Genomic DNA, 11,930 nt, shown 5'->3' with positions numbered 1-11,930 from the left:
TGAAAAATGCCTCGCTTTTGTGTTAGGTTCGCAGGGTGTTTTTGATGTGGTGCACATCCCTGCCCCTGTGAGGCCACTGGTCAGTTATTTTCAAATGCATCCCCTCACCCACAGTGAAACCTGACACTACATTGTATGTAAAATAGATGAAGGCAAAGCAGGTCTCAAAAAGTCAAGACTGGACGCACATGTTGGCTCAGAGTACCTCTGCTCTGAATTTAAGACCATTTTTGAGGAGACTTCTCTCTACGTCTATTTTGTTTTTGTCTCTGTTTATACATTTTCAACTACTCAGATGATTTGGACCTCCTTTGCTATTCATCTGTTAGGCTGGGTCATGTTTCATTCTAAAATGTCAGAAGTAGAGTGTTTTCCCAATATCCACCCACACTGGGGAGAGTAAGGATTTCCAAGACAAAGTTCTTCCTTGTGGGATGGATATGGGAATCTGCACATTCGGTGTCTTACGAGACAATGACTTTAAAGTGATAACATTTCCAGATACACAGGTGGGAGATGATAGGTGTCTGACCACCCTCACAGCTCTTTGTGTACTGGCCTCACCATCCCTTTAAGACTGAAAATTCCTTGAGAGAAGGGACCATTTTTTACTCATATCTGCTTTCCCCTTGCCATTCCTAGCACAGAGTATCTGTTCTGAAAAGTTTTGCTAAACTGAATTGAAAAGAGAACAGAGAGCATTCTAGAATTGAGTTATGCTGTAACACACCTGCTTCTATGGATGTGAAAAATAGTTTTTTAATGTTAGGATTAAATTTATTTTTGCTTGGACATGCCTTCAGAATCAAATCCAAACTTTTTAATTGCTGATTAAGAAGCAATTTGTAGTTTTGCTACAAATTTTTCTCTCCTTAAAAAAAAAAATTCCAAAGTCTCTATCTGTACAAAGAATTGTGCCGGTGGGGGGGGGGGCAGGGTATAGCCCAGCAGAGTGAGTCCCTAGCATGCAGGAGGCCCTGGGTTCAATCCCCAGTACCACTATTAAATGAATGAATGAATGAATGAATGAAGAAATAAACAAACAAACCTGATTACACCCCCCCCAAAAAAAAAGAAATTTCAAAAAAGTAGTTTAAAAAAAGAGAATTGTGCTGGGCACTTTCACATATTTTACTGCATTTATTTGGGTACTTTCTATTCCCTTGTCAATTGAACTGGATATTATTTTTACTGAATTATCTCAATTTTAATGTTTAATTTATTAATATTTACTGCTATTTTAATAACAGATACATTTGTTCCTCATAATATCCCCTCAGATGGGTATTTCATCCTCTTGCTACAGATGAGAAAGCTGAAACTCTAATGAAGGAAGGGACTCATGCAACTCCAAGGGAATTGCAGGAAGGTAGCAGGAAGCAGGAAGGGAGCTAAACTCTAGGCACCATGCCTTTTCTTCTGCTCTGGAGTTTCACTGCTTTCTCCTCTATGCTTTATGGCCCTTCTCAAACTTAGCATCCTTATTTTTTAGTTATTAATCACTTCACCCCTCTCAATCTCAAAAGAACTGTCTCCTTAGTTTTCTTCTTTGGTTCAAAGTGAGGTGTGGGCTGGAGATTCATGGCTGGGTGGGATGCTGGGGAGATTGTAAAGAGTTGAGGAGATGTACTCAACTACAAGTTTGAGAAATTCTGCGTTGTGGGAGGATGTTTTGTAGAGTCTATCATTAATTGCCTTAAGTACTTTGACTCTTTTTCCCTACCTGCCTCTTTCCAAAGATGTTTTTGATAGACAAACCTGACCAAATGGATCATTTGGAATTTGTATTTACCATCACAATATTCTGAGCAGTAGTATTGTGAAGGCCAGGTATTGTGCATTGATGCCAGCGGTCCAGTTCCTTTGAATTTCTGTTGTTTACTTGTTCTAGTCCTTTGCTATTCAGAGTGTAGTCTGCAGTGTCTGAGGGCTTGGCAGCAGGCAGCTGGTTGGTCTTCATCCTGAGCTCCCTCTGGGATCACTGTCAGGGGGAGCTGTAGTGGCTTGATGGCTGCAACATCTTTTGTTTACTGATCTGTCAGGTAACAGCTTTTGGGGGGTGGGGGGGAGGTAGAATTAGGTTTATTTATTTGTATTTTTAGAGGAGGTGCTGGGGATTGAATCTAGGACCTTTTCCTTGTTAGGCATGTGTCCCACTTGAGCTATACCCTCCCCCCAACAGTTTTCATTCGCATTGTGAATTAGGTATTATTTTACAGAAGCAGAAACGTAAATTCTAAAATTTAAGCAAGTTAACACAGCTAGTGTCAGAACCTTATAATTTTGAAAGTAATTTGCCATGTCGCTGTGTGCACTGCCCTGTTTTTGCATCAATTGGAAGGTGGGAGAGGAATGATCCTTATAAACACGTAAATACACAACTTTCTGATTTCCCATGGTTCATCAGAGGCCCTGTGGCTCTGGAGGAAAGAGCGCCTGTTTCTGCCTTTCAACCATAGACTAAACTGGAACAATGGAATGAAAAGCTATTCCCCTCCCCCAATCCCGCAGGTCGTCTTCCGCCAGCGGAACGCAGGTGCTGGGACCTTCAGGCGCGGGGGGGACCAGAGAGGAACGGACACACGGCTCGGCAGTTGCCTGGTAACGCTCGCTGGAGGAGTCCCAGCCTAATAAGGTCCCCGAGAAGTGTCACTGGCCCTGAGTGGGACCCCGGCGTGGCCGGTTCTCTCCGCGCTAGCGGCCTGCCCCCGCTGCTTGGCGGGCTAGGACAGGGGAAATGTTGCAGGAGGAGTCGGATCTGTCTCTCATTATTGCTCAGATTGTCCAAAAGCTCAAGGGCTCCAATTTGTACGCTCAGTTGGAACGGCAGGCCTGGGTAAGTGAGGGTGAGTGGGAAGGAACGGAGCCCCGCGGGACCGCGGGATGCGGCGCCTCCTCCTGCACCCAGCTGACCTAAGCCCGAGCCCGCCTCTGGTCTCTCCAGCACTGCTCCTGGGCACGGAAAAGCCTCGCTTCCAGGTGTACGCTCCACTTTCTCAGCCTGTCGCTTGGGGTAATAGATTTTAAAGAAGGGTGGAGCACACCACGCCCTTATTCAGGTCAGAGAAAGGCTGGGACTATTCATTCATACTGTAGTCCTTTACAGGGTCTAATTTTTTAAGCTGCTGGAATCAGTGGAGGTAGGTTGGGCTATACCTTCCTTCACTTTTTCGGTCCTGTAGATGGGTTTGGGCCCGGGCCCCCAGGTTCCTTTTGGCTTTCAAGTCAATCTATCACCTTCTTGCTCTCTACCTACCCTGCAATAATTTCCCATATAACCCAGTTTTTATTGAGAGTTTTCTCATGTGCTAGGTTCTTTGGATGCAGAGATTGCAGGAGATCTTTGCCTTTTTTGAGAAAGTCATAAATAGAATCATGCAGTTTGTAAATTTTTGTGCCTGATTTCTGTCATTTTGCATTATGCTTTTGATATTCATCCACGTTGTTGGTATGTCAGTAGTTCTGTTCCTTTTTATTGTTGAGTAGTATTTCAGTGTTTGGATGTACTGCATTTTGTTGATCTATTCATTGATTGCTCAGCATTTTCAGTTACAGAGTTATGGGTTGTTGCAGGCTGTAGAGATTATGAGTAAAGCTGATATATTCTTTCTGGTATAGGTTTTTGTTTAAATATTTGTTTTCCTTCTTTTGGATAAATACCTAGGAGTGGAATTGCTGAGTTGTTTGGTAAGTGTACGTGTAATTCTATAAGAAACTGCCAGACTTTTCCAAAGTGGCTGTATCATTTTGCATTTCCACTAGCAATTTTGAGAGTTTCAGTTGCTCTACATCCTTACTTGTGCTTGATGTCAGTTTTTAATTAATTAATTTTTATTAATTACACTCCTCTAGTAGGAGTGTGATGATATCCCATTATGGCTTTAATTGTATTTGCTTAATGACCAAAGGTTTTAGGCATCTTATCATATGTTTTTTATCTCCTTTAGTGAAGTAGTCTGTCGAAATCTTTTGCCCATTAAAAAAATTGTTTGTTCTCTTATTGTTGAATTGTAAGTATTCTTTATATATGACACAAGTCCTTTATCAGAGATACATCTTCAAATATTTTCTCCCAGGCTGTGGTTTATCTTTCCATTTTCTTACCTGGGTCTTTCAAAGAGCTGAAAGTTTTACTTTTGATGACATACAATTTTATCCATTTTTTTTATGACATGTGCTTTTTGTGCTTTACCTAAGAATCTACACCAGGGTCTCAAAATTTTTCTTCTATGTTTTGTTCTAAAATTTTCTTCTATGTTAGCTTTTACATTTAGATGTGTGATCCATTTTTAGTTAATTTTTGTGTATGATGTAATGTAAAGATTTTTGTTTGTTTGTTTGCTTTTGTTTTTGCATGTGGATGTCCAATATTGTATCTATTTCTAGTACTTACTTGTTGACAAATCTATATTATCTCTGCTAATTTCCTAGGCACCTTTGTTGAAAATTGATTTAGTACACACACACAATTTATGACACTCTGTTTTGTTCCATTGATCTATTTATCTATTATTATGTTCATATCACACTATTCTGATTTTTGTAACTTTCTAGTAAGTTTTGAAATCAGGTGATTAGTTCTCCAACTTTGTTCCTCTTTTTCAAAATTGCTTTGGCTACTCTAGGCTCTTTGCTTTACCATATAAATTGTAGAATCATCTTGTAATGATTGCAAAACTTGCAATCATCTTATTACAAAAACTTGCTTGGATTTGCATTGGGGTTATGTTGAATCCATAGATCAATTTGGGGAGAACTGACATCTTCACAATATTGAATTTTCTAGCCTGTGAACATGCTTTATCTCTCCATTTATTTATATCTTTGTTTTTTTCTTGTCAGTGTTTTATAGTCCAGTATACAAATATTGCATATATTTTGTTAAGATTTTCCCCTAAGTATTTCATATTTTTTGATACCATTATAAATGCTGATTTTTTTCCTCATTTCAGTTTTCAATTGTTTATTGTTAGTAAACAGAAATAAAACTGATATTTGTATATTTACTATGTATCCTGCGACCTTACTAAACTTCCTTGTTAGTTATAATAACTTCTTCCTCTCCAATATGTATACCTTTTAGTTCTTTTTCTTGCACTGGCTAGTGCCCCCAGTGCAATGTTGTATAGATACTTTTTAAAATTGAAATACAGTCAGTTACAATGTGTCAGTTTCTGGTGTAGAGTACAATGTCCCAGTCATGCACATACATACATATATTTGTTTTCATATTTATAGATACTTTTTATTAGGTTGAAGAAGCTCTCTTGTATTTCTGGGTTTCTTAAGAATTGATGTTGAATTTTGTTAAATACTTCTTTTGTATCTGTAGATATAATATATGCTCATGATTTTTAAAAATATGTTGATATGGTTAGTATACTGATTGATTTGAATGTTGAACCAGTTTTGCATTCCTGAGATGAATTCCACTTGGTTATGATGCATTGTCCTTCTATAATTCTTGATTCAATTAGCTAATATTTTGTTGAAGATTTTATATTTTTATAAAGGATATTAATTTACAGTTTTACTTTAATATCTTTGTTTAGGTTTATATCAGGTAATGCTGATCTCTTAAATTAAGTTGAGAAGTGTTCCTCTGGCTCCTATTTTCTGGAAGAATGTGTGTAGAATTAATATTATTTCTTCCTTAAATGTTTGGTAGAATTCCCACTAATGTTATTGGGGCTTGCAGTATTCTCTGTGGGAACGTATTAAATAAAAAGTTTCACTTAAAAAACATGTGCAAGGCCATTCAGGTTATTTATCTTGTTAAATGTTCCATGTGCACTTGAAAAGCGTGAGCATTCTGCTGTTGCTGTTCCACACATGTCAGTTAGGTCAAGTAGACAGACAGTTTTGTTCAAGAGTTCTACAACCCTACTGAGTGTGGAGGCTTCAGTCAGTACAGCCAAGAGTCAAGTTAGGCTTGAGTTTTGTTATTGCTGTCATTAGCTTCAGTGTGCCACAGGCTTCAAATTCAGTGGGTTCCTGTAACTTCATGGGGCCACAAAGAATTCTGCAGGCCCCAATAACTCCCTGGGGTACTGAGGGTTTTTCTCAGTGTTTCTACTATGTCCTCAGCTTTCCTTTGTCTCTGCTCGCCTGTGCAACAGAGGGAAGTCTCTCTGCATCCTCTGATCCCTTCCTCAGCAGTCGTCTGTTGTTACTCAGTCTTAAAGTTCGCTGTAGGTACAGGCATTCTGTTTTCCTGGTCCTGTCTTAGCCCAGGTGCGCTGGGGATGGGTCTTTGACAGTGCTCATTTCTCTTCTGCTTTTGGCAGCCAGACTCTGCCTTGTGGCAGGTGACTGGTGAAGGAGAGACTCCTGCCCCTCCCTAGTGCTGGTTTGCCTCTACTTTATACTGGTGTAAGATTCTGGGCCTGCGAGAGTTTTCTTACCTTTCCATGAGGAAGACAGTTTTTGCATCTGTCTCACCCCCAGAAGCAATGAATTGTTGCCTCCCCTAGAGGTTTAAGGCCTTTTCCTCAAATGGGAGGAGAGTTTGGGCAAGGTGGCACTGTTGTATGCTTGTTTTGTAATGGTAACCTATCCTCTCTTGCACACCTGTGCCACAGAAAGGGGCTCTCTGCAGTTCCCTGCTCTGCCGCCAGTATTTTGTGTGGGCACCTGGTGGAGACCCATGGAAAAGAGCACGCAAGCGAGTATGAATTCCCCTTGTGTTTTGAGCTCCCAGTGTTTCTAAACTGACATGCTAGCCCACAGCTAGTCCATAAGGGACTTATAATGTTAGCTGATTTCTTCCTTCTTGCTGGTATGGTTGCTTTCTTTTCTTTCTGTGCTTTGCCAAGCATGAAGTAGTTTGGAATCCCATCTCTTTGGAGGGGCTTGTTACTCTTTGGAATTTAGTTCACTCAATTGTCTTAAAACCTCATTTTTCTGATGGGTTCAAAAGTTATGATTTTGTAGATTATATAGCTTTTCTTATTGTTAAGGTGGAAGTGACATCTCTTGTTATGGCTTTCCACATCCTATGCATTAGCAGAACTCCGGTTATAAGTGTTGAAGGATTGCATTTATGTCTGTGGACAAGATTGGTCTGTAATTTTTCTTTCTTGTAATGTCTTTGACAAGTTTTATATCAAGGTTACCCTGGCCTGATAAAATTGTAGGAAAGTGTTCCCTCTTTGTTTCTCTTCTGTTTGCTGCAAGAGTGTTATGAGAGTGTGTTATTTCTTTCTTAAATGTTGGGAAGAATTCTCCATTGAAGCCTGTGTCTCAGATTTTCTTTTGGGAAAGTTTTTTTGTTTTGTTTTGTTTCAAATTGGTTGACTATTTTTTAGAATGGTTTTAGGCTTCCAGAAAAATTGAGCAGAAGGTACAGAGTTCCCATACATCCTCTCTCCTTACACACAATTTCCCATATTATTAACATCTTGCATTTATTAGTGTGGTACATTTGTTACTATTGGTGAGCTAATCAATATCAATACATTATTATTAGATAAAGTCCACAGTTTACATTAGGATTTGCCCTTGTGTTGAATCCTGTATGTGGGTTCTGTGGGTTTTTACAAATGTATAATACCGTGTATCTACTATTCCAGTATCTTACACAATAGTTTCACTGCCCTAAAAATCCTCTGTGCCCCACCTACTCATCCCTCCCCCTTCTCCCAAGCCCCTGGCAACCACTTGGTTTTTTACTGACTGTAGTTTTGCCTTTAAGAATGTGGTATAATTGGAATCATACAGTATGTAGCATTTACAAAGTGGCTTCTTTCACGTAGCAATCTGTATTTACTGTATGTCTTTTTGTGTCTTGATAGCCTTTTTCTCTCTGAATAGTATTTATTGTGTGAATGTATCAGTTTGTTTATGCATCCACCTACCTATTGAAGGACATCTTGGTTGCTTCCAAGTTTGACAGTTATAAATAAGACTACTGTAAACATTATGGGTAGATTTTTGTATTGACATAAATTTTCAACGAATTTGGGTAAATACCAAGGAACCTGATTCCTGGATTCTATTCATCTGTTTGTCTATTTTTTCAGCATTACGCACTGTCTTGATTTTGGTAGCTTTATAATAAGTTGAAGTTGTCAGTCCTCCAACTTTGTCCTTCAATATTGTGTTGGTAAGATTTTAAGGAAGAAATTCAATTTTAATAGATATAGAAGTATTCAGATTTTCTGTATCTTCTATTGTCAGTTTTGGTAAGTTGTGTTTTTCAAAGAATTTGTTTATTTCATTTAAATGATATAAATTATTGGCTTAAAGTTGTTTATAATGAACTTTTCTTTCTTTTTAATGTATGAAAAGTCTATCACAATTTCTGATAATGAAAATTTGTGTGCATATATACTTTGAAACAGTTTTGCTGTAGGTTTATCAATTTTACTAATCTCATCAAAGAACCAATTTTGGCTTTGCTGATTTTCTCTTAATTTTGGATCATATCTTTATTACTAATTTTCTCCTACTTTCTTGGGGATTGATTTGCTGTTCTTTTCTTTTTTTTTAGTTTCTTGAGATAGAAGCTTAGATCATAGTTTTCAAGACTTTTTTCTTTTCTAAAATATATATTTAAGGTTATGATTTTTTCCCCTAAGCATTACTTTAACTACATTCCACTGTTTTAGTGAGTCATAATTTTACTGTCCTTTTGTTTAAAACATTCTGTAACTTTTTTTTGTCATTTTAAAAATTTGGCCCAAGGGTTATCCTGAAGTACATTGCTTAATTTCCAAACAGTTGAGATATTTGCTTCTTTTTTGTACTTTTTTTGAAGTATAGTTGCTGTACAATATTATATAAATTAAAGATATACAATATAGTGATTCACAATTTTTAAAGGTTATACTCCATTTATAGTTATTATAAACCATTGGCTATATTCACCATGTTGTACAGTATATCCTTGTAGCTTATTTTATACCTAATAGTTTGAGTTTGTACCTTTTAGTCTCCTACCCCTGTATTGCCCCTCCTCCCTTCCCATCCCTACTGGTGATCACTGGTTTGTTTTCTATATCTGTGAGTCTTTCTATTTTGTTATATTCACTAGTTTGTTTTATTTCTTACATTTCACATATAAGTGATATCATACTGTAATTATCGTTCTCTGTCTGACTTATTTCATTTAGCATAATGCTCTACAAGTCCATGCATGTTGCAGCAAATGGCAAAATTTCATTCTTTTTATGGCTGAGTAGTACACCATACACACTCACACATACACACACACACACACAAACACACCCACATCTTTATCCATTCATTTGTTGATGAACTTTTAGGTTGCTTCCTATCTTGGTGATTGTAAATAATGCTGCTGTTTTTAATTAGTGTCCTTGTTTTTTGTTTTTTTTTTTTTTGTTTTTTCTTCCAGATATATGCCCAGGAGTGGAATTGCTGGGTCAGGTAGTAGTTCCATTTTTAGATTTTTGAGAAACCTCCATACTGTTTTCCACAGTGACTGCACCAATTTACACTTCCACCAACAGTGTACAAGGGTTCCCTTTTCTCCACATCCTCACCAACGTTTGTGTTCTTTTTGAGGATAGTCATTCTGACAGGTGTGAGGTGTTATCTCACTGTGATTCTGATTTGCATTTCTCGGAGGATTAGCGATGTTGAGCATCTTTTCATGTGCCTATTGACCATCTGTATGTCCTCTTTGGAAAAATGTCTGTTCAGTTCTTCTGCCCATTTTTTGATTGGGTTGTTTGTTTTTTTGATGTTGAGTTGTATAAACTATTTGCATATGTTGGATATTAATCCTTTATCGGTCATATCATTTGCAAATATCTTCTCCCATTCAGTAGGTTGTCTTTACATTTTGTTTATGGTTTCCTTTGCTGTGCAAAAGCTTCTAAGTTTAATTAGATCATGTTTGTTTATTTTTGCTTTTATTTTCTCTACTTTAGGAGAGGGATCCAAAAAAATATTGCTGTGACTTACATCAAAGAGTGTTCTGCCTGTTTTCCTCTAGAAGTTATAGTATCTAGGCTTACATTTAGGTCTTTAATCCATTTTGAGTTTATTTTTGTATATGGTATTAGAGAATGTTCTAATTTCATTCTTTTATGTGTAGCTGTGTACTTTTCCCAGCACCACTTATTGAAGAGACTGTCTTTTTTCTGTTGTATATTCTTGTGTCCTTTGTTGTAGATTAATTGACCATGATAAGTGTGTGGGTTTACTTCTGGGCTCTCTATCCTGTTCCAGTGATCTCTCTGTTTTTGTGACACTGTAGCTTTTTAGTACAGTCTGAAGTCAAGGAGCATGATTCCTCCAGTTCCATTTTTCTTTCTCAAGATTGTTTTGGCTATTTGGGGTCTTTTGTGTTTCATACAAATTTAAAAGTTTTTTATTCCAGTTCTGTGAAAAATGCCATTGGTAATTTGATAGAGATTGCATTGAATCTGTAGATTGCCTTGGGTAGTATGGTCATTTTAACAATATTGATTCTTCCAATCCAAGAACATAGTATATCTTTCCATCTGTTTTTGTCGTCTTCAATTTCTTTCATCAGTGTCTTCTGAGTTTTCTGAGTATAGATTTTTTGCCTCCTTAGGTAGATTTATTTCTAGGAATTTTATTCTTTTTGATGTGATGGTAACTGGGATAGTTTCCTTAATTTTTCTTTCTGATATTTTGCTGTTAGTGTATAGAAATGCAACAGATTTCTATGTGAATTTTGTATCCTGCAACTTCACTGAATTCATTGATGAGCTTTAGTAGTTTTCTGGTGTGTCTTTAGGATTTTCTATGTATTGTATCCTGTCATTGTTATTGATTTCCAGCTTAAAGTCTGTTGTCAGAGAACATTCTCTGACTGATTAAATTTTTAAAAATGTGTTGAGGCTTGCTTTACAGTCCAGTATATAGTCAATTTTGCTTCCTGTTCCTCTTGTACTTGTAAGGAATGTGTATATTGTCACTGTTGGATCAGGTTATCTATATAAGCCACTAAGGTCCAGGTGTCAATTATGCCTTTCAGTTTTTCTATAATCTTATTGAACTTTTTTCTGCTTTTTACCAGCTATTCAAAGAAATATATTTAAATCTCCCACCATGGTTATGTATTTGTCTGTTTCTTTTAATGCTCTCAATTATTTTATTTTTTAATTTTAAGGCTATTTTATTGGTTGTATACAGATTTATATTGTGATATCTTCCTGATGGATTAGCCCCTTAATCATTATGAAATGTTCTTCATTATCTCTAATAAGTTTCTTGCCCTAAAGTCTATTTTGTCTGATGTTAGTATATTGATAACCTTTTTTTTTTTTTTGGTTAGTGTTTGCATGGTATGATTTCTTCCATACTTTCATTTTCAACCTTTCTGCATCAACATCATATAGTTGTTTTTAAAATCCAGGCTGACAAATATTTTAATTTTATTATTAAGTATATTTACATTTAATGAATTTGCCAATATATTGGGTTTTATATTTTTGGTCTTAATATTTGTTATTTTAAATTTGATACATTTGCCTCATATACTATTTTCTCTCTTTTCTGGCTTTCTTTTTGATTATTCAAATATTATTCAAATATATTTGTTGTTCTAATTTCACCTCCATTAATGTGATAGTTACACATCGTTTTATTGTTCTTTAAGTACCTATTATTAGAGGTTATAGCATTTATTATTGATTAATTATAGTCTTGTACAAATTATTACTTTTACAATTTCCCTATAATGTAATGCTAGAACTTAGAACACTTTACTTATTTACACCTCTTTTCTTCTGTTTTTTTTGTCATGCATTTTATTTTAAATTCCACAAGACATTGCTATTATTGTTTTGAAGCATCAGTATTTAGTCAACACTTACTTGTTTTTAACCAAATTTTATCCTTTTTGTTTCTCATCCTACATTTCCACATTTACCTTTGGATTATTCTTCTTCTACTATAAGCTCTTTTTTGTTATTTCTTTTAGTACAGGTTTC

General features: G+C 36.4%; 1 protein-coding gene across 5 annotated transcripts in view; it reads left to right on the top strand.

Annotated features, from left to right (window-relative positions):
- The first annotated feature begins 2,590 nt into the window (after positions 1 to 2,590).
- The window catches only part of TBC1D19 (TBC1 domain family member 19), a 145,217-nt gene continuing 135,877 nt past the window's right edge, over positions 2,591 to 11,930 (top strand). For 2 of the 5 annotated variants that reach the window (XM_074349540.1, XM_045522672.2), the window contains exon 1: positions 2,593 to 2,836. In XM_074349540.1, coding sequence (XP_074205641.1) covers positions 2,738 to 2,836 — 99 coding nt within the window. In that variant the 5' untranslated portion in view covers positions 2,593 to 2,737. Of the gene's footprint in view, positions 2,837 to 11,930 lie in introns of all 5 variants that reach the window. The other 3 variants (XM_074349546.1, XM_074349554.1, XM_010963032.3) reach the window with 3 other exon arrangements.

The sequence above is a fragment of the Camelus bactrianus genome, chromosome 2 (assembly GCF_048773025.1).
Source record: "Camelus bactrianus isolate YW-2024 breed Bactrian camel chromosome 2, ASM4877302v1, whole genome shotgun sequence".
In the NCBI taxonomy this organism is placed as follows: domain Eukaryota; kingdom Metazoa; phylum Chordata; class Mammalia; order Artiodactyla; family Camelidae; genus Camelus; species Camelus bactrianus.
Note: the sequence above shows the minus strand (reverse complement) of the source record. Positions and strands in the feature narration are given on the sequence as shown.